The following is a 22,285-nucleotide window of genomic DNA, read 5'->3' as shown; positions in this document are numbered from 1 at the left end:
ACACCTTTGGGCAGGCACCGGCCAAACCAGCACGGAAATCCCTTCCCAAATTCCCGTGTGTCGGTTAATTAATTTATTTTTGGCAATCAACTACCTCTGAAGAGGCTGCCACCCTGCCCCGGGGCTGAGCGTGCCCGAGGCCCGGAAGGCTCCTCCGCCGACCGGGGACACCGGGGCCGCCGTCCAGCCGGATCCGCGCCGCGTTTCGCAGGCGGCCGGGCGCGCCCCTCAGCGCCTCTGGTGCCCCTGCGCGCGGGCTGCGCTGTACTATTTGAGGCGGGCGCGGGTGGAAGGACACGGTGGTGCCAGCCTCCGCGCGAGGCCGGCGGCGCAGGGATCCGGGCCGCGGTGCTGAGGCCGCCTGTCAGTTAGCGCGGCGGCGGCGGCGGCGGAACGCGGCCGGGGCGCAGCCGGCGGAAGGCGGTGCGGGAGTACGCGCGGTAACGGAGCCGGAGCGCGGCCGGCAGCGGGGAGGAGCAGCGAAGGAAGACGCGGGGAAAAAAAAATAATACGTCTATACAAAAAAAGAAGCGGGCTGCGTTTCTTCCGAACGGCAGGAAAAGGTTATTTCACGAGCGGCTCCCTCTTACTACAGCCCGCTGCGATGCTGCTAGCCACTGTGCTGCCCTGGACATTGTTTTTGCTTGGAGCCGCAGGTACGCGCGGGGCCGGGGCGGTGGGGCGCTGCCCGGGGCTGGGGTGGGGTGGGGTGGGGTGTTGCTGGGACCTGGTGAGGCGAACAATGGGGTCGGGCGGACCCCGCCGCCGCTGCGCTGCCGCCGGGCTTTGAGGGGAGGGAGACAGGCCATGGTGGGGTCCGTCCCCCGCCCCTTTCCTGCCAGCCGCGCCCGGTGTGCGTGACGGGGTGGCTGGTTCGTGCACATTGTTCGCTATCGTGGGAGATGGAGGGGAAAAGATGGCTCGGGCTGTGCGAATTTGACAGGAGAAAGCGGAGGTGGGGGGGAGATAGGTGAGAAGGGTGTGAGCGAGCGGCTGCTTCTGCGCTCTGGTGCTGCTGTTCGCGGGTGCGACAGGAGGAACCGCTCCCCCCGCGGGAGCCCACCTCCCCTGGGCTGGGGGGGTCTCGGTGTGCGGTGAATCCCAGACAATGGAGTTGGGGGGGTGGGGAATGGGAGGGGGAGGCGAGCGCAGCGGAGAGGATGCTACGTGCGCTGTGTTCGCGGTGTCGCCGCGCGGGGAGGCGGTGGATTGTCGTTGTCGCGTCGGCTTCATTGTGAATATTGAGGATGCCACTGCGCTGCGCAGCGGTGGCCGCCCCCCCGCCGCCGCCGCCCTCTTTCTTGCGAGCGGTGCGTGTGCGGGGCAGCGATTGCGGCGAATGGAGAGGTGCGGTGGCAATTAACGATGGGGCTTAGAGCAACTGTAAAAAAACCCAAACGAAATGAAATAAAAAAGGCGGAGGGGCACGGGCCGCGTGCCGCTGCCACGAAGGGAGCGGCAGCCGGGCGCGAGCGCCCCTGCTCGCGGCGGGCGGGGGAACGGGGACGGGAGGGTTCGGTGGCGGCCAATGGGGAGTGGGCGGCGCCGAGCGCGAGCGGCCGTTAGCCGCCTGGGTCGCCTGCGTCCGTAACGGTCCGGTGCCCCGGCGGGCTGCCCCGGGCCGAGCCGCTGGCCCCGGGAGGCGGCAGGTTGGTTGGGTGCGGTTACGGCCACGCCTGTTCTGACACCGCCCCCTCCGCTAGCCGGACCGTGCTCTCCGCCCCGACGTGCCGCGGTTCCTCTCGCCATCCTTCAGCGAGCCTCGTCGCCCCAAAGCCCTGGCTCTGTGCTGTCTTTTTCCACGCTCACTGGGAAGTGTTCCCCAGAGCTTTCTGTGCCCGCTCTTGGCTATGTCAGGGTTCCTCTCTGTCCTGTCCTACAGCTCACAAACTACTTACACCGCCACACATGGCCCCCTCTTGCAAGCATCGTGGCCTAAAGTACCCACGCTGATTGCCCAGGCTGTCCTTGCCTTTACTTCTTGCAGCCCCTTCTCAGCTCATTGTTCCGTCATACTTCCCAATCGCTGCTGCTGCTTAGTAAAGCTCGCTCTCTGTCCGGATCCCTGCTCTCTTGGGGTAGCTCCTGTACCCATTTTTGTGTCCTTGCAATGTGCTCATTCCCATCACTGCAACTACAAACCTCACTGCACAGCTTCTTTTCACCCCTTGCTTCAGTGCTGTCCTTAACTACCATAACTCCTCCATTGCCTCATTCCCATACTGATGATTCCTTATCTCCTTAAGCAATTACTTCTGCTGTAGCTCTGTTTGCTATCTTGTTGTGGCTTAATTCCAGCTCCTGTCATGGCGGACCATTGCCACCAGCGTGCTCAGGTCTGTTGCCAAATCAAGCCACCTGTTTAACATCAGCACAACACCCATTCTTAATGATACACAGCTCTCCCGTGTCATAAGTACTACTATATAGCTTCTCCTTATTATAATTTAAAAAAAAAAAATACTGCTTATTAGAGTATATATATATAACAGATAGGGGGGGTTGTCTTTCCATTTCCAGCACAGTCCTTCCCTGTAGCCAGTTCTGCATCTGGCTCAGCCACGCCCTCTGATCACCATCTCTGCATACATTTTTGATCTCAACCATTGTAAGATGCCAGACGACTATATGTGATTCCGTAGCTATCGCCTCTCTGACACATTCATACAGGCTTTCTCAGCTGTGGGAGGGGAAAATAAAGCATTTTTTTTCAGGGGATATAGATGGGAGTAAGCAAAGAAAAATTATCTGCATACGATCTGGTGCCCCACTCAAATACATGTTTATCCAATAATAATAATTATGAACGTGTAGAGTGCCTAGGGAGCTGCACAGCTGGAATTGGACTGTTAAATCAGCATAAAATGGAGAACACAAAAAAACCCCAAATAAAATATTAAAAAGCTAGAACAAAGAAGCAGCACTGTTTATGGTAAAAGCAGTACCCAGCACATCAGTTATGCTTTCCATGCTAAAGGATGCTTTGGTCTGCTAAAGCTTGTTTTAAAAAGGGTCAGCTTTTTTTCCCAGCTAAGGTCACCACAGTCTGTGATGGGGGGAGAAGGGCTATTGCTTTGGGCTTTGGAAGCTATGATGTTGAAGGAGATGTCAGTGAAAGAGGGGGAGCAGCTACGATGATGCTAATAAAGCAACCCTAATTGCAGCTTTACAGTACCTTACATGTAAGAGGAGGAAAGAGATAGATGCTTATTAGTGAAGAATCACTGAAGAGACTGTTGTCTGAGTAACAGTTACATGGTAGTTTCAGAACAAAAGCATGCCTTTACATCTTTTAGAATAATTATGCATTTTGTATGTATTCCTGTGGCCTGTGATAGAACATTCTCGTATAATTTAAAAGCTGATTTATAGACACAACAGATGGCTCATGTCCTTTCATTTACATCATGAGAACTATGCTTTCTTAAATAATAGAGAATATTTTGTATAAACTTTATCCTCTTGATGTACAAACTTGAAAAGTCCTGACTTGACTGTTGGATTTTTTTGGGGTAGGTTTTTTTGTGGGTTGATTTTTTGTTTGGGTTTTTTTGGGGGTGGGTTTTTTAGGACATATACTATAATAGTAATTCAATAAATACCCAGTTTTTAAGTGTTTTAAGATTGTGGCTGCTCTCCAGACTGAAAGTGCCTTCACTTTTCTTGCCTCATCTCCAGAAACATATTTTAACAGTAGACTTTTCTGCCATTGGGTGTAAGTGATTGGTTTCTTGTTGATTGAGAATGGCATGGAGGTTTGGGGGATGGGCTAGCTGGTTGGTTTGTTTTGGGGTGGGGTTTTTTTGGGTAATGCCATGGGTTTGCCTTGACTGGCTGGCAGGAAAGCAGAACCAATTGATGGGGGAGGAGGAGGGAATACTGCATCTGCTGCCATCAGTCTGCAAGGAACAGAAAAATAGCTTTAGTGAGAGACAAAAGCACATTTTATTTTCTCACTTAAAAGGCCATCCTGCCTTTTTACTCTTTTTTTAATGTGCCTGGTGATACTGATTATATAGAGAATGCACAATTCTAGAGGGTTTTTTTGTTGGTTTTCTTGTGTGGCTTTTGTGGTTTTGCAGGGCAGTATACTTCAGTATGATTTGATCTGTCAATAACAATTTTGTTTTACTCTAACTTAAAACTTGCAAATAGTAAGACAGATATTATGAACTTCACAAAACGTCTGTGTAAGCAGACTGGGAGAAGCTGTCGTCTTTGGAATTGTGTATCATAGCATTTATGCAGGGAACTATCAGAAAAATTCAAGTAGGGGCCATTACAGTATTTTTCAGGTGCAGTGAAAAGATGGTGTCTTTGTTGTTTTCACAATTCTGTACCCTCGTGAATATCTGAAATGTGAGATAAAATAAATAAAGCAGCTCAATTGTAAATATAGGAGTTTGAAAACAATAAGGAAATAAAATTGTGTTTGTCTTCCTACAATAGCTTTCTATAACAGGGAAAACGTCTGCAAGTAACTTGGCTGAGGGTGTGTCTGTAAAGAGAACTACAGCTCCCAGGCGTCTCCACTTTCCTGAATGTTGTCCTTTACCCGTGTTTTCATAGGACTTGATGTGTCGGTTTTCATCACAACACTCTCAAGTCCTAGAGGGGAAAAAAAGAGCCACCAGGCAAATAGATTTTGAGACATAAAAAACAAAGAAGCAAATTTGAAGGTCAGATCTATCCTGGCTCTGGCTTCTTTTGTTTAGGAAAACACATTACTATCCTTTAAAGCCCTTGCTGATGCAAAGGGATGTAAATTAGGTGGTTTTGGCGGTAGTGCCATTATGCCCTTTCAGTTCATGGTGTTGAAATGCAGCCTCCCCACTGCAGCTGCTCATTAGGAACGTTTCCTTTTGAAGTTGCCGTGAGAGCCAAATGGCAAGCTTTCAGGCCCTTTTGATACATTGCGTTTTTAAGTGTCTGTGGCAGTCACCACCAAGTATCAGAATGAGATTTTTCTGTGGTTTTTAGTTTGCAATATAGGTACCTAAAGAAAAAGCAATAGATAAAAAACAAGGATAAACTTCAGATTAAAATATTTTTTTCACTTTCAGTTCAAGTCCAATAGCTTCTACTATACCTGTCGAAGATGATGATGAGAAGGCAGATAATTGCTATCCATACAGTGAATCATACCTGCAGCTTCTAGAACTTCCAAGGATAAATAAATGAAAGAAAAGCTTGTACCAAAACATGTTGAGGTTCTACAGGGTAGATGATGATGTATTTGAAAATGACCAAGGCTACCTGAGAGCTTCCATTACAGCATTTTTTGGACCTCGTTATGGGCTTTGGCATCTGCTTTTGTTTTATCACAAGCAAGATACGTACTACAGGTACTTTTGCAAAACTATTGTTTGGACAAATGTAGAACATCAGTTGCCTTAGTGCTTATAACTTCATATCTTTAGGTAGCTGCTGATGGAAAAGCTGTTTTTTGGGGAATAGCTAATAATGGAAAGTTTATCCTGCTAAGTAAGTGCAAATTGGTTTAAGATACCAGAGTCCCTCTCTGAAGAAGCCTTAGCTGTGGGATATATTCACATAGTACTGTACTTAATAGCTGGATGAGTTATCCAAATTCTTAAACCATCACACTTAAAAAGTGAATAATTAATATGGATATCTGGTAATCATTTAGGCCTGCGTATTTGTAGCAGAAACAAGGGAGCCATGTTTGAAGAAAATAAAATGATTGCACCTGAAGAATAATGTCTCAACTTTCTACCGTATGTTCAAAATTAGACCTCAGATTTAAAAATAAGGGAGAGAGATTTTCAGCTCAGGTCTGTAATTGTTCAGTTTTTCTTCAGTGCAGGTTCTGTCTCTTCCCTGTCCAGATAACTAAGGTACTAAAGGTCTGTAAGGCTCTGACTGTCTGCAGAAGTCAGCAGTAAACTTGGTATCAGTTGGCATAAAGCCAGGTTACAGAGGGACCCAAACCCAGGGAATGTCAGAAACTGATCCATTTCTATTCTGCTAGCAGTTTGTAATGGCAGGGATGAAGCCCTATATCTGTACATCCGATGCAAAGAAAATTAAGTTCAGGCTAGAGACAGTAATGTGATACATGTCATACTTGATCCTTTAGCTATTTGCATCCTAGATCAGAAGACAAGACAGATACGGAGATCTGCAGGGTGTTGTGGAAACTGGGAGTTGCCTGATTTAGTACAAACTTGGTAGAATGATGTGGAAAGTAATTTGAAAATCCATCGAAATGGTTAATTTCTTAGAATGGAGAGACTTTTTGATTTATTCTGAGTTAAAACAAATATCCATCACCTTATCAGGTTATTTTTTGCCAGGACAGAATGTATATAAAGAAACTCTTGACTGTTTTAAGTGTTCCAGAATTGTCAGTCTCATAATGTCTTGAACAAAAATATTTTTTTTTCTTTATAGATAAGGTTTTAAGACTGTTACAACATTTGGGTCTCTGTAAATCAGGACAGGTACTTTTCATGGTTTGTTATTGATTTTAAAATTACACAAGACAAGTTAATTTTCTTAAAATCCATCTACTCAGCACTGATGAGACACGCATTTGGAGTGCCGTGTCCAATTCTGGGCTCTCCAGTACAAAAAAGATATGGACTTACTGGAGTGATCCCAGTGAAGGGCCACAAGATGTTGAAGGGACCTGGAACATGTTTTGTATGAGGAGAGGCTGAGAAAGGCTGAGACTGTTTAGCCTGGGAAAGAGAAGACTTGAAGGGATATTAATCAATGTGGATAAATACCTGATGTGAGGGAATGGAGAAGGAAACCAGGTCTTCCTAAGCGATGGCCGGTGACAGGACAAGAGACAATGGGCACAAGTTGGCATAGAGGAAATCCTGTCCAACGTAAGAAAATGGAACAACTCCCCCCCTTTTTTTTTTGTTGTTGTTGTCAGGGTGGTAGTTGAATCCTGGATCAGGTTGCCCAGAGAGGTTGAATTGCCTCCCTGGAGGCATTCAAAACTCACGTGGACAGACTCCTGGGTAAGCTGCTGTAGCTGCTTCCCCCTGTTGGACTAGATGATCTCGAGAGGTCCTTTCCAACCTTGATAGTTCTGTGATTTTAGTAAACCTACTGCTATGAAAATAGTTATAATAGATGCTTATTTAAATATTTACTCTTTCTTTTTTTTAGCTGATATTAGTGATATGTATCAACCTTGAAATCTTTAAGATAAACTAGAATGGTAATTATAGGTTACTGGTTTACATTTAATAATAATTTACCACGTTGGTTAACCTGAAATGCCTTTCCAGAGATGTGAAAGGGCGTGTTTAAACCTGTGTGAAAACGTTGGGAAGTGTGTGAAATAAAGGGTTAGAATAAGAAATGAGTCAGTTAACATACTTGGACTACATTTTGAGCTCATTTTGGGCAGAGTATGGTATATTGGCACTTGAAAGGTCCTTTCCATAGGAGAGTCCTGTCTGAGTTATATATAGGAAGTGTAGTTGACCCGGTGATAAATGATGAAAAACAGTGATGAAAATTTTATACAAGAGAAATAGAAAATCGATGTCTCCAAATCTGAATGGGCTTTTTTGGATGTTTCATGTATTGTAGCTCCTGTCTCAAAAGCAACTACATTAAAGAATACTTTAAATGTTACTGGAACTGCAATATATTCACACATAAATTAGTTAATTGTCATTGGAATTAAAACAAGAAAGTTGACAATATTACAGATTATTTAAAAAAACCTAAACATTTCTTAAAAAAAAAAAGTGCAGTTATTTACAGTGGGTTTTAAATGCAGTCTTTTTAACATTAAGATTGATATACATTAAAGATTCAAAAATTTAAATCCTATTTTTTTCAGTGCTTTCATATCTAGGATATTCAAGGCTGCATTTAAATATGATACAAAGGATGAACAGCCAATTTGGTGTTGTTTACACAATATTGGCAAATTGGTCTTAATGTGTGGTATTATTGCATAATCTTATGTTTAAAATAAACACTGGAAATAATTGAAGAAACCTCAGAATTTGGAAATGCTTGTTGGTGGTTCTTCACATCCCACTAAAAAGCAGGCTGTCTTTGCATATTAATCACTCTTTCAAAGGAAGTTTGCCTTATTTGCATTGTGCATGCACTGAGGAGTCCCATAGTGTGCCTGAGAAAAAAAAAAAGGGGGGGGGTGGGAGGGAATTGGAATTGTTGTTCTCAAAAGGGTTTTTATTCTATTCAAGTGGAAGGACTGAATGCAGCAGAATTAGCGCAGTGTTTTGTGGAAGAACAGTCCCATTTGGTCACTGCATTTCATGTGGAGCAGCCCTGGCTTGTAAGGAGTCTGAACACTGGAGCTAGGGTTAAGAGGGGAGTGACTCATCATTGTATGATGTAATCTACAGGATGCAAGATACTTCCAATTAAGTGTACAAATACTCTGTGGATTATTGGGCAATTAGGATTTAAAATAAAATATTGGTGAAATGTTTAGTATTTTCCTTTTATGAATGCAGTGGCCAAAACTGTAGGCTTTGATACCTTTGGAAAACATGTGGAAGACGTAAAGATTAGGAAAATTTTCAGGTTGTGTTAAGTTTTGGAATTACAAGATTTCCTAGGCCTCCATCACTTCTCTGGTAACGTGGTTTGCAGTATTTCAGCTGTTACTTTGGAGCAGTGTGGGGTGACATGAGTCTTGCTACCTTTGTAGTCTTTCTGTACTGGCTGTAAATCCAGGAGAGGTGAGCTTTTCTGTTACTTTTAGGTTAGACATCTTTGTATAAGCAGGGAAGGTGTCTGACAGTCTTAACAAAACCTCAAAACTTTTTGTTCTGAGCTTTTGAAACACAGACTTTAGGGAATGGTAAAGATGTTTGAGAGCTATCACTAATGTAATCACCAAGAAACCTAATCTATTTCTTGGTGACATTGTTTCTGCTGAAGTCAATGGAGAAATAAAGACATCTGTTGGAGGGAGAAACTGCAGCTCAGACAACAAATATAATCACCGTAGTTCCCAAATCCAAAGATGTTATCATGTTTGTGTTTAATCAATAATATTGAGAGCTCTACTATTTGCTGAAGTCCTTGGTATCTTATTTCTTTTTTTTACCCTTGCATTAGCAACTACTTGAGCATATATTCTTAGACCGAAATAATGTAATTTTTTCTGTTAGAGCTTCCTTTTAATGTGAAATTCACAAGGTTCTGAGTGGCATAACCTAAATCAGTAGGAGTTTTAAAAACAGTAGTCTTGTGAACTCAAGACAGCAGAAAAGTCTTGAGTGTTGACGTTCTGGCTGGGCTAATGTTGATTGTAACTGGAAAAAGTCTTTCCAGAAATGAATCACAGGAACGGAGCTTTTGCTGTTTTTACTGTTGCCGTCTGTAATACAAAATGATATCTTAACAGAGTTTTGTTGTGAATATGAGGAATTTTTTTGTAAATTTGGTAACGCTATTAATGCAAGAAAACAGGAAGAACGTTTTTCTGATAGACTTTAACATTTTTTTGTATTTCAGTGAGAACAGTTTGGTTTATAATGTATGTATGCAAGTGCGTATATTCTAGGGTTGAAATGGAAAGATTTTCATAACGCATCAAAGCTTTGCCTGTATGTCATTGGCGCAATGACCGCATCTTCAGTCAGAAGGGAAGAAAAAACAAACCCAAACCATCTATGCAATACACTTTCTGTTACTTTGCACATTTATTTTCTTCATATGTTTATGTAAAGCACATTGTGCTTCCAGTATTTAGAGGTTGAGTGTAGTAGCAGATAATATACACAACTAATGTTGATGTTATATTTCCATCTGCGATGCATTTTAATGATAGCTGCCTTAATATTTAGTCATTGAATTGTTGTGCAAGCTGTGGCATTGTTATGCTAAAACAATGCACTTACACAGTGTGCTCCTGTGCGTACTTTGAAAGCCTTATTAAGTAACCCTTTTTAAAATTTTCTCTCTTGCTGTGGGTATAAATAACACTTATCAATGTGCTTAAAACATTCATTTTGTGCAGTTCAGGATCTAGCATGCAAAATGCATGCTCACAGTATTGGGTAATTATAATTTTTCAAGAACTTAATTTTGTGTTTTTGAATATGTTAATACTGAAACAGTCATCAGACACTTGTTTATACCATTTTAGAAAAATATAATCAACAGCAGCTTGTCCAAGTAACTTATTAAATTATTATAAGCCTGCAAAGTTCAGAACAGACTATACTGTAACCATATTTCAGTTGTGGTGTTTTCAGAAGATAATCCCTTAGAAGTATAACATGATTTTAGGGGTTGTGAACAGGCATACAGAATTACTCTATAGTCCCCCAAATCCTTTTGGAGTTAATCTTTTTGTGATCTGTGGGATGCAACTTGAAGGCATTAAGCATTTATTATATACGCCCTAGTGGTTGGTATTTGTTAGAAAAAAATCCCAGGGGTACTGGAATACTATTAAGAAAATAATATGCATACGTGTATTTATTATGGACACCTAGTCTGCAAGACTAACAGATACCAAGAAAGACGTCATAAATGAAAATCTTAATGAATACTATGAAGAGGTATGAATGCTATTTAGCTATTCTCCCTGTTGTCATTAGTGGAATTCTGTGTGGTCATTTCTCTGTCCCTTCTATCGTGATTGAACTGTGGGTAGGTATACACCTTGTTTCACATCTGTAAAGCTTCTCTAGCTGTGTTCAGCTCGCTAGCTTTTTTTCTGTTGCAGCTTTTTTCTCTCTGCAGCTGGCTATGTCTACAAGAAAAAGAAAGGATGTTATTTATCGTTTTGTAACGACTGCTTGTTTATTATTGTAGGGATTTTTTTATCTACAGTTTAAAAGCTGATTGGCTGCAGAATTTTTTCAGCCTTGGTGTTTAAGCTGAGTTTTGCTTAAGAGAACTCATTGGCCTCTAAGAAGAAGAATGGCATATGCAGTAGAGATTTAATTTAATATGGATTCACTTCCTAGCTTTGCCATTGTTTTTTGGGGGGTTTTTGGTTTTTTTTTTTGGATGGGCTTTGGCCAGTCAGCTCTATGATTTTTCTCTGTTTCTCTGTAAAAAGAACGTTTCATAAAATGTTTCATTTATACAAGCACATTGAGAGTAGTTTGTGCTTTACAGACAAAAATAATGCAAAGAATGAAGTGCTGCGGTGAATGCTTGTGTTTGTATCTAGAAGACTTTAATTTTCTGCTTCAGGCTAGCATGAATGTTAGCTCTAGATTAAGGCTATACTGCAAAATGTTTCTATTTAATAGAAAAAAGTTATTTTGTCTAGGTACTTGAAAATGGGTATTTCTGTGGTAGGATGCTTTTATTCCCAGCAAAGAAGTGTGTTTTTATGGTTGTGCTCTTATTCAGTTTGCTTTTGCATAGCATCAGTCATTAGGAGCTAAATCCTATACTTAGGCATGTGTTGAAAGCTGTTATCCACATCAGTGGTAGTCTCACATAATAGCCAGGAAGGAACCTGTCTCACCTGTTCTGAGTTACTGTACTGAGGGACCATGTCAAGTGGGCACCCTGTCAACGTCGTTACTGCAGAAGGTTCTGCGTGATTACTTGAGTCAAGATGAATGTAAATCTGCAGACCGACCAAAGACCATGCTTTTCAGATAACTGGGCATTCCTGTGCGTTGAAGTGAGTTGTGGTAATCCTTCTTAAACCTGCTGGAAAAAAATCGGGATTTAATTTAAAGAGGAAAAAAGTAGCCTTATGAGGAAGCATTTTTTCTGCATAGGTCCTGCCTTACTGCTCACACTAAAATTCATTTGACCTGCTGTTTCCAGTAATGGTTTGCTATGGGTGTTTAGGAAAAAAATACAGAAAAGTTAGGTATACAGTCATCTTTTCCTTGCTAGATGCTCTCATTTCTTTTAAACAGTAGTATTGTTAGTATTTAAAACACTTTGTCAGCATTTCATAGTATTTCATGCTTACGTTCTGTTCTGTTGTAAGAACAAAAATCTTACTCTTCATTTATCACCAGCAAATCTGATCATCGAGTAATTCATTAAACAAACTCATACCTGTCTGATTCATTCTTTTACTCAGTCTTTCTGCCAGACGATAACTTGCAACGTACTGAAAAGTTTTAATTGTAATCTTTTTAAAAATACATATTTTCTGAAGCAGTTATGTTTCCATTATTTTGCTAAAAGACATTAAGTATTCAGGTTAAAAAGATGACCTTTGTACTTGGAGCAAAAGCTGTTGAAACCATATCTGAAGTATGTTTACCTTGTATTTTTCCTGTAGGCTGTGCATAGTTGCAGGGCAAACACACTTCGAATATTTCTCTTTTTATCAATAGAAATTGTTTATGTTCACTTATAGAACAATAGTAGACATAAACTTGTTAGACACAAGCTTGTTGGTCTTGCATTTGCATCATTTTATTGCTAAAATAATAACTTGTGGTAAATGAGAAAACTATAAATGCTGTACTGTTCTCCTAATAGCAATAAATGAAAGCAGTCACTTTCTTCTTAATATGTACTTAAGTTACTGATAACCCGACTCTGTTTTAGTTACTGTCTACCTTTTGAAAATGTTAATCCCCAGAGAAAAGACTGAATATGCCAATTATCTATAGATGAAAGTCCTAGTGTATTCTGATTTCAAAACTTGTTTTTGTTGAAAGAAACTATCTGTATATGGAGAATACTTGTTTTATGAGAATGGATCTAGATTTAAATGAAATCACAAACCAAATGTATACCAAGTCATTGACTCTTTTTGTTGCAGTCATCCATGAACACTAAATTTTGTTTTCTTGTGGCTTTGTAGCTAGCTGCAGTCACTATGTCAGGGCTAGTCAGAGAATGATTAGTGCCATATTCAGAAGTTTTTGTGTATTCCTGGTAGCTGTTTCTCATGAACCTAAATTGGTACATACAAGTAAGATTTGGGATAAAAATAGCAAATCCCACACTAACTTATTTGGTGTGTTTACTGCATTATTTATGTATTTCTGCAATGTCTTTTGTGTGCAAATGCAGTTGTGATTTATTATTTATTGGGACATACATAAGCACCTGCAAGTATTTAAAAATACAGGTTAAAGACATTTTCTTATCAGGGAATAGTTTTATCTTGTCTCCTTTTTCTTGAAGATTGCAGTGAGCAGCGGGACCAGAAGAATTTAGTTGAAGTGGTGAGTGAAAGCAATGCTGTTGATTCCCTTGGAATTTAGCACTTTAAATGGATTAGAACTAAAAATATCTCTGCCTGACATTGCATCAGATCCGGAAGCGTTTTAAAGTATCTGCATTTACATATTTGATGTAAATTAAAAAAGATTCCCACATTTGAGCTAAATGATAGCATTGTAAATGTAAGCTCTTTGGGCATCAGTATTCTTATTGGAACATCTGAATGTTGGACATAATTGTAAAATCAACGTGTATTTTGCTAAAATGGTAGCCCATAGAACAAGTGTTTCAGAAGGAAAATGTAATCTTTGTTATATGCAGGATGCATCATTCACTCCTTAAATAAGTGGAAGCATTAAGAAGAATTAGCCTCCTTTTGTGACTTTGGGATGGTGTAATATCTTTCATCATGTTGACCATATCTTACTATTTCACATGTAACTGCACTGTACTTACTGCCTTGAAGTACATACTTCTGCTCTGTGTTTGTAGTCCTCTGTACCTTTGCAAGATGAATAAAATGTGGGGATGCGAGAAAAGAATGCATAGCTTACACCAATAAAAAGGAATGGGTGGTTGGTTACATGGGTTCTTCTCAAGGAAATTACTGTTATTCTTGCATTTCTCTGTAAATAATTTTTTGTCTTGCTGTTCAATTCCAGTGCCAACCAATTCATCCATAGCTCCTATTTTTGTTACATGATGGTGTGTTAACATTGCATTATGGCTTGAGGTGTAGTCCTGCTTATAATCGCATAAACACCAGAAATGGTATTCTAACAATGGAAGTGAAATAATCCTATTTAGTGCTTATCTAAAAGCTTGGAATTTCATTACCGCAAATGATGATCTTTTGATTTAAATTGTGGTATGTGCTGCTGTTTTGTTTGGACTGTGTTTGGTTTGTTAGTCCTGAGACAGAAAAGCCCTTTCATCTTTGATTGCTAGACAAATGCCATTGTAATTGCCTTCCATTTTTATAGGTGAGATCTGGTCTTGAGATGATTACAAGATACTGTGGACACCATATCTAATACCAGATTGCTGTCTTGCTTACAATTACAAGAATCGGAAGCAAGACCAGTGAAATGGGGGTAGCTTTGGTTATGGTGCTGCTTTATGTATCATATTAGACACTGGAAGAGTACATTACATCATCTGATTTACTTTTTCCTCATTTGGGACATGACATTTGCATATTATGAGATTTTTTCGTGCAGCTAGCCTCAAAATTGTATAATGGTTTGAGAAGTATTTGGTTTTTAAGAGTCAATTGTTAAGAGAAGTGAGGCAAAAGATCTAAAATGGTTTGGGGTTTTCTTCTGCATTGAATTTCTTTCATGTCCTGTGTGAGGAATACTGGGTGAGGCTGGTCACCTTGCATTTCCTCATGCATTATGAACGTGGGATAATGATATTTTTTTATGCATGTTTCAAACCGATTCTGAACATAAGTGCTAAAAGAGATTGCAGTGTTACAGTTGGACTTAGCATTCTTAGTCTACTGGGTGCAACAATCCTAAATTTTAACAGAGGTAGGGAAGCTCATGTAAATGTTGCTTGAATTAACTCACAGATGCGTGGATTAATGGTAATAGTTTTTACTTTCATATAGCAGATGAATGATCTTGGCACCCTTGCAGAGGGGCTGAAACAGAGGAATACATAATCACACAGTTAGAGTAATATTTATTTTTTTAATAAGGTGCGATGATACCACTATGCTAAAACCTCCCTACGCATTGTTATTTTCAGTACTGCTGGAAAAAATAGTTATAAATTGATGCAATTTTTTTTCCGTTATACTGAACGTTTCTGTTAATTTTTGGCCCATATTTATTATAACTGCAGAGCTATCGGCTGCATGATGAATAGCTCTAAAGATGAGTTTCTGCTGATGTTGAAGACATACATTAGTCTTCACTTGTTGCTTCTGCAGATTTCTGGAAGTTGAAGAAGACTTAAGTGCATGTTATACTGATTTATTTGATCAGATGTGTGTGCTACAGAGAAGATCTATCATTGTTTCTGTTTTCATTTCATTTAGATGTTTACAGAGGTCATAAATTAAAGACAGTGCAGTAAAAGGCAGGTGTGATTTGAAAGCTCTGGTCCAAGTTAACATTTTGAACTCCACTAGGTGGCACTAACTTATTGTTCTGTTCATAAAGGTGCTTTCTCTGGAAAAAAAACACCAAATACAGTTTGTGAATTATTGTGGGAGACTTTTACTTTTTGAATAGGAAGCATAAATAAGATGACAAAGATCGGTAGTACTTACCTATTTATCTTGTGTATACATATATGGTTTCCTTCATGACCCTGTGCTTTTGAAGTGGAGTAATGAACTGATAATTTGGATGGGATAGGCAAGTCATAGGCATATCTTTTAAATACTTAGAACTGGGAAGATCTATCAGAAGAAATACTTGCCTAGATTTTTGTCTCCTCCTTGCTTAAACGTCCTCTGCTGATGTTAAAGTCAAGAAACTGGTCTGATGGATTGGCGCAGGCAGTGTTTGATGGACAGCTGGGTTTTCCATAGTTGTGTCTCAAAACATCTCAGCATTCATAAGCTTGTTCTGATAAGGAGAAGGAAAAAGTATTTCTGGCGAATTGTGATCATGCAAATACTAGCTTTGGTTAGGATCAAAATTATTTCAATGTGATAGTGCTGAAGGGCATTGGATATGACTGGAGCATATTTTATTTCAGCACTAGGGGTAGAAATGGCTGTGACAGTTACGTTTGTAAAGTTGATACACAAAGAGTTTTCAACAAAGATCCCCTGTATCATGCTGAGCCAAGCTCTATGTGTAGTGTATAAAGATGACAGCCTAATCAGAGGAGCTAGACTGGTATGTTCCCTTGCTATGCTTGAAAACATTATTCTGAGAAGGACATTTGGAGTAGTCTTTGCCTCAGTTAACACTTGACCATTTTTGGCTTGCTGGGAAGAAATTTCCCTTTGCAGTTGGTAGACTGTATAGCTGTGTATCAGAGAACTTTGCCTGCAAAAGCTGTAGGTGTTCTGCTGATTACAGTTGTGGGAGGGTAGAAAACTAGCTAGTTAGCTCTGCAGAGGTAGTGCTTGAGGAGGGCATGCAGTAACTTAATCTCTCCTGGCTATTTTCTGCATTGTCTGTGCCAGCAAATACTGCATTTGATGGTGTTGTAAAAGCATGAGTCTCATACAGACCTTGGTTTCAAGCCAGGAAGAGAGATTTTCAGGATGCTCTATGAGAATAAATTTTTAATAAAGCTTTGTTCTACCAAACAGTACCTTATTTTCTTCGTCTGATCTTGTTTTCCATCAAGTTGATGGTGAGCTATAAGCAGTGTTGCAGTTTTGCCTCTATTGATTTTGAATCCAGAACTGATGGGTGCTTTAATCTGGTGCTGCACAAGAGAAACGGAGCTTCTCTTAGGATTTTTGTCTGAACTCAAGAGATCAAAAGATCTCCAATCTCCATCCTTCCATCAAGTAAAGGCTATGTATTTCCTCTGTCTTCCTGGCAAGTGGTGTGCAAGTAAGTGGTCTTCAAAGAAAACAGGCTCCCCGTTTTGCCGTTGACAGTGTCCGTTTTCTGTTTGGCCTGTATTTGAAGGGATGAAGTCTTTCAGGAGAACCTGGAATCTCAGAAGTAAAAAATCTCATAGTAAATCTTAAGCCATTTATCAGTATTGTAGGTGTTGAATGCTTTATACTGTCAGGCTTCTAATCCTTCAGTTGTACTTTTTATTTGGAGCTGTGTGTACCCGCTGAAGTGTTCATTTCCCCAGAGGCTTGCTGTGCTGTTGGGATAGGTCAATGCACTTTTCCAACAGCTGGTGGCTTTGCCTCCTCCTGTCTGGTGTGGGGGTTTTCCATAGTACAGAAAAATGAGTTTCACACCTGAAACCAGTTTCCAGGATCTCAAATCTTATTCCAGTGCCAGCCAGCTCTTTGCTTGAAGTTATTAATGAGACAGGGCAAGGACAGGTTAAAACACAAATGATGAGGTTGTAACTCTTCAAAACTTGTATTGAGATGTTTGCACGGACAGTGGCTTAATCAGATAAGACACTATAGTGATGCACATGAGGGAACTGAAATACATTTTTGTTAAGTTGGCAATCTGCCTTCAGGCGTTTATGTTTTAAGTACCATGAAACAGTTTGATTTATGTGCTGATATTCTTTGTCTGCTTTAGGGTTTGTTGTTTCTTTGGTGTGGTTTTTTTTCCTCTTAAACTGTAGATTCAATTGTTAGTCTGGCTCCTAATACATAATTATAGTTATTTTTCACCAGGCATAGCATGCTGTGATCTTATTCGGGAATAAATTACCAAATAAAGATTTTACAGGTTTGTGAAAATATATTACTGTTCTGGTTTATAATCAGTATATTTCCAAGTGACTTTTTTCCACTGACATTTTTTGCCTCTTCTTCACACTTTCTGGATCTTGTTTGCTGCATGTTATTTATCAATTTGAAGTTTTGATATTACCATTCTACATATGACGGTATAAATGCATTGTTAATAACTTTATCATGTCAAGTACTTCGGAATAGTCTCTGTCTGTCCTTTGAGGCTGATGGGGACCGGATGCCTGCTGTTCTATGGACATATCACAAATCTAATTGTAAATCGGCCTAAAAAGGGGAAATTTACTGAAGCATATCTAGGTCTGTTTGTTTTGTTTTGTTGGGATAATCAATCAGGACTGATGACGGAGGTGGGTAGTGGTGTGGGGGCAGGACAGGGGATGATGAGTACAAGGTCTGTTTTCCAGAACAGAAGGCGGAATAGTAATTTATTATCTGGCATTCTTTGAAAACAGATGGAAAATACTATGCTGATAAATATGCAAAGAGAAGAATTTTGGAAGCAGGCTTTGCATATGTCCTTCCCCCTCTTTTATGCATGCTTAAAAAACCAGTACGGTTAAGTCTGTCCTGGTTATTGGAAGCAAACTTGTATGGTGTTAGCTGAGTCCTGCTGTTGAGATGGGTAGCATGTATAAAAAGTCCCCAAACAATGCAACCTGAATGTGCTAAATAGATTGAAAATGTATGAATAGGGTAAGAATGACCAAGAAATACAATGAGTTCTGTGAGTTATGCATAATTTTTTTAGTACAATTCGCATTTTTTTTTTAATGTAACAAAGGGCAGCAGCAAGGAACTCTATACTGGAGATATTTATCTCATGAAGAAAGAGGAGTTGTTAAAGGCTAAAAATGCCTACTATTTAAAAAAAAAAACCAGAAGAGCTGAATAAATGGCACATGAATCAGTAGGCAACGTATGTGTGCCTGTTTACAGTAATGGCACATTTGTGTACTGTACTATGATTTGGTTTTACTTGTTTGTGGCTTTTTTCAAAGTGGCTTGATTTTTTAGATTAATTAGACTTGATTCTTGCGTTACTTTCGTCATTGTATTTTACTTGTGTGATAAGAGGAAAGTTTACTGGTTTGTTTTGGGTTTTTTTTCTGACACTAAGTTTAACATCATTGATGTAACAGTACAGTCTGCTATAGATGTAGATAAGAGTATTTGTGCATTATGAATTTGTTCCTTGTGGCAAGTAAGTGTCCTCTGGGCATCTGCCTTATAATCTTCAGACTGTGATCAGACATTACAGAAGTCCCTAAAGGCCACAAAATATATAGATTGTATGGAAACAACAGTGAGTGTTTATGATTGAAGCTAGTTACTCTGTCTATGTCAGGTGGTGTTTATTTCTACTGCAGAATCAGGAAAGAGTGGTAAAAGCCTTCAGAAGGCAATTTAAAGTGTGGAATCACACAGATGGTTACTTAACCTAAGTACTCTGAATGCTCTGTGAGGACACCTGTCCCATTCCACTGTCTGGGAGGTCTGGGGACCCTCGACTCATAGTTTAAACTGCTGTGTTAGGTGATGTTAATTCTTTCTTAAATGTACAACTTGGCAGAGCAGTCCATTGGAGCAGCTCAAAGGATGAAATTACTACCCACACGATCATGTAGTTATGGAGGAGAGAGTACCATGAATCAAGAGTCTCCTGATTCCTGGGTATGTGGAATTGCATCAGAAATGTGTTTGATTTTGAGATTTCAATTTACAGCTCCGAAGGCAACACAGGTTAATGTTTGTTTGGGTTTGGTTTATCCTTCAATTAAAAAAAAAAAAAAGGCATAGCATGAACGTTAACTATAGATGAAGTAGAAAAGTCATGTTTTCATGCATTTACAATGCATTTCCATTTTAATGGAAGGTTTCAGTATCAACCACTTGTACTCTGCCATTCTTGTTTATAGTGTATTTTCATCATTTGAGTGTGAATTTTAACCTTTGAAGCTCTGACTTGCTCTTTCCAATTTCTATCATGAGGTCACATTTCCTTTTTTCTTCTTTCCTATATTTCTTCCTCTTTTGCATGGAAAAAGCAGAAAATGGGAAAGGTGACAATGCAGTCATTTCTCATTAAAAGCTAAGCAGGTACTACATGAGCTTTGTCTAATCATTCTAGATTACTACTTTAGAATTAGAAAATTGTATTATAAATCGTGATGTCACTTCCAATTAATCAAATTCAGGCATAAGCTCAGATGTTCTCTTGAGCGCTTGCCCATTATGAACAGCTGCATCATGTGCTTTGATGTCTTAGAGAGACAGCGAGATCACTGTTCTAACTTGAAACTGCTTTTCCTTGCTGTTTTCTTTGATTAGTGTTAAGTTTATGGTATTGCGTAAGAGGCGAGGGAGAACACTTGATATAAATCTTTGGCAGGAAATTGCTTATAAAGTCTATCATTTAAACTTCAGTACTATGTTAGAATTTTAGCAGAGATGCATTTTAAAAGCACAGACTTTTAATGCTAACAAATAAATGAAAATGAGGGAAAAATTGTCCTTGAAGAGGGAAAAAAAATACAGCTTAATTCAGAGGGAAGCGTACTTAAGAGGGGAAAACGTCTAGTGTAGACGGAGAGCGCTGAGCGTTACGTTTCAGGAAAAGTTCTAATAGGAGTGACATTACTTGAGCATAGATAAAATTCTGCTGTTTCTGTCTGATATTTCAGAGAACATGCACATACTTTCCTGTGGTATTTTATGAAATGGACAGACCAGAATGTGTGGAGAGAACTGAGTAATTCACTCCTGATTTGTGCATGTGAAAGGGGTGTCTCTCTGCAGAAAATTGTTATTTCTTGCACTCAAAGGTTATGTGCTTTAAAAAACAGCAAGAAGACCAGAGATAATGGATCTATCAGTTAATTTACATGTTCATAAGAAGGGGGAAGCAATTGCATCTGGGAGGGCTAGGGAGGGGATAACAGAAGCACCATCACAGTGGTTTGGGTTAACGTTTAGAGCTGGTGTACAACAACAGTAGAAGATTTTTCTTTTTCCTTTCTCAGGAAATGGTCTCTTTACTTGCCTAATACGTCCAGAAATTGTGGCAGATGTGTGCTGAAAGCTGGACTCAGCAGTGAGAGATTGAAAAGTTTTTGTTACTGATGAATGCCTTGAAGAGAAAAGATTTAATAAAATTGAGATACCTCTGTCATGCTGGGGTGTATGGATAGGCAGTATAATTGAAAGTAACAGTGGCTGTCAACTTCCAGAAACAGTGACTTGAGGTGTGAAGTCCTGATTCATATCCGTTAAATGGTTGCAAAGATAGCAATTATCCTGTATTTAAAAACAGTAGTGGAATATCTATGTACTAGTTGAGAATTGCTTTTATTCTATTATATTTGTGTGTTCCCCATACTGGCAGTATGAAGAAGTGATTCTGGTAGTGGTCTTCAGGTACTGCAATTAGTAAAATAGACTGCTTGAATTGTGAAAAAGGATGTAAACACAGAATGTAAAACATGGATAGCAAGAGGAAACTTCAGAAGGCAACTGTTGACCACTGTGTGGTTCTCTTCTTACAAGGAGATTTGAAGTACTGTTACTTTATTCCCCAAAAGCACAGTAGAATAGACTAGTTCAGTTGGAAGGGACCTCCAACAATCATCTAGTCAAACTGCCTGACCAATTCATGGCTGACCAAGTTAAAGCATGTTATTACGTGCATTGTCCAAATGCCTCTTAAATACTGACAGGCTTGGGGCATCGACCACCTCTCTAGGAAATCTGTTTGAATGTTTGACCACCCTCTCGGTAAAGAAATGCTTCCTAATGTCGAGTCCGAACCTCCTCTGGCACAGCTTTGAACCGTTCCCACACATCCTATCTCATTTATCACTTATATTTAAAATAGTAATAGTTTTTTTCAGAATCAGAGTGAGTCATGTTCTCGTAGAGTTTTTGTTGTTTTTTAACTTAAATGACAGAACTGACTAAATCCATGCTTTCATGCATATATAAGATACCACATTTCTCATACCGTCTTTGCGAGTTTGGTTTTTCCAGTTTGCAGCAATTTTAGGAAGAGTAGGGGAAACAGTGCAGGTGATTAAAAGTAAAACTCAAGTGGGAATTCAGTGATGCAAAGTATTGTATGCATCATCAAGTAGATGATTTTACCCCAGAATTATTCCAACAAAAACTGCAGATCACTCACTATATTTACCCTGTCATTAACCTTTTTCTTTTCTTTTTTAAAATTGTTTATTGCTGTAATTGAAGCTCATTATCTCTGTTCTGATGAAGTAAAGGATTAGGATGTCCCAGGAGATACTGGCTGATAACCACATCACTTTGCATGTTAGTTCTGATTCAGAAACAGTCCTCCTGAGCGCATTTTTTAATGAACTTACACACAGGAAAGATACATTGTTCTTTACACAAACAGTTGCTAGCTTGTACTATTTTGGAGCTCTATGATTGGACAGAATTTTTTGCTTGCTGTGGTCATTGTCATTTGGTTTTGGCTTTTTCTTCAATAGATTAAATTAAACCACATTAAAATACACTTTTAATTGTGTATTAGTGGTATAAAGTTTACACTTTATTGTTTGATACAGACAATGTTTGAAACATGCTTTTGAGGAAGTACAATCGAAACAAGAATAAACAAGTCTTAGTGTTTTTCCCACAAGAGAAGAAAATGCTTCTCAACAGAACTCCAATACCGTCACTTATGAGTCAGTACTGATTTTAGGGATAAGTTTGTTTGGACATAAGTATGTACACTTTACTCCAGAGTTTAAATTATCTTTGGTT

General features: G+C 39.7%; 1 protein-coding gene across 9 annotated transcripts in view; it reads left to right on the top strand.

Moving 5' to 3' along the window:
• The first annotated feature begins 298 nt into the window (after positions 1 to 298).
• NCAM1 (neural cell adhesion molecule 1) overlaps positions 299 to 22,285 on the top strand; it is a 144,904-nt gene continuing 122,917 nt past the window's right edge. For 2 of the 9 annotated variants that reach the window (XM_054223113.1, XM_054223106.1), the window contains exon 1: positions 307 to 656. In XM_054223113.1, coding sequence (XP_054079088.1) covers positions 605 to 656 — 52 coding nt within the window. In that variant the 5' untranslated portion in view covers positions 307 to 604. Of the gene's footprint in view, positions 657 to 22,285 lie in introns of all 9 variants that reach the window. The other 7 variants (XM_054223107.1, XM_054223108.1, XM_054223114.1 and 4 more) reach the window with 5 other exon arrangements.

Source organism: Rissa tridactyla, chromosome 17 (genome assembly GCF_028500815.1).
Source record: "Rissa tridactyla isolate bRisTri1 chromosome 17, bRisTri1.patW.cur.20221130, whole genome shotgun sequence".
NCBI classification, from domain to species: Eukaryota; Metazoa; Chordata; class Aves; order Charadriiformes; family Laridae; genus Rissa; species Rissa tridactyla.
This window is presented reverse-complemented; position numbering and strand designations above follow the sequence as displayed.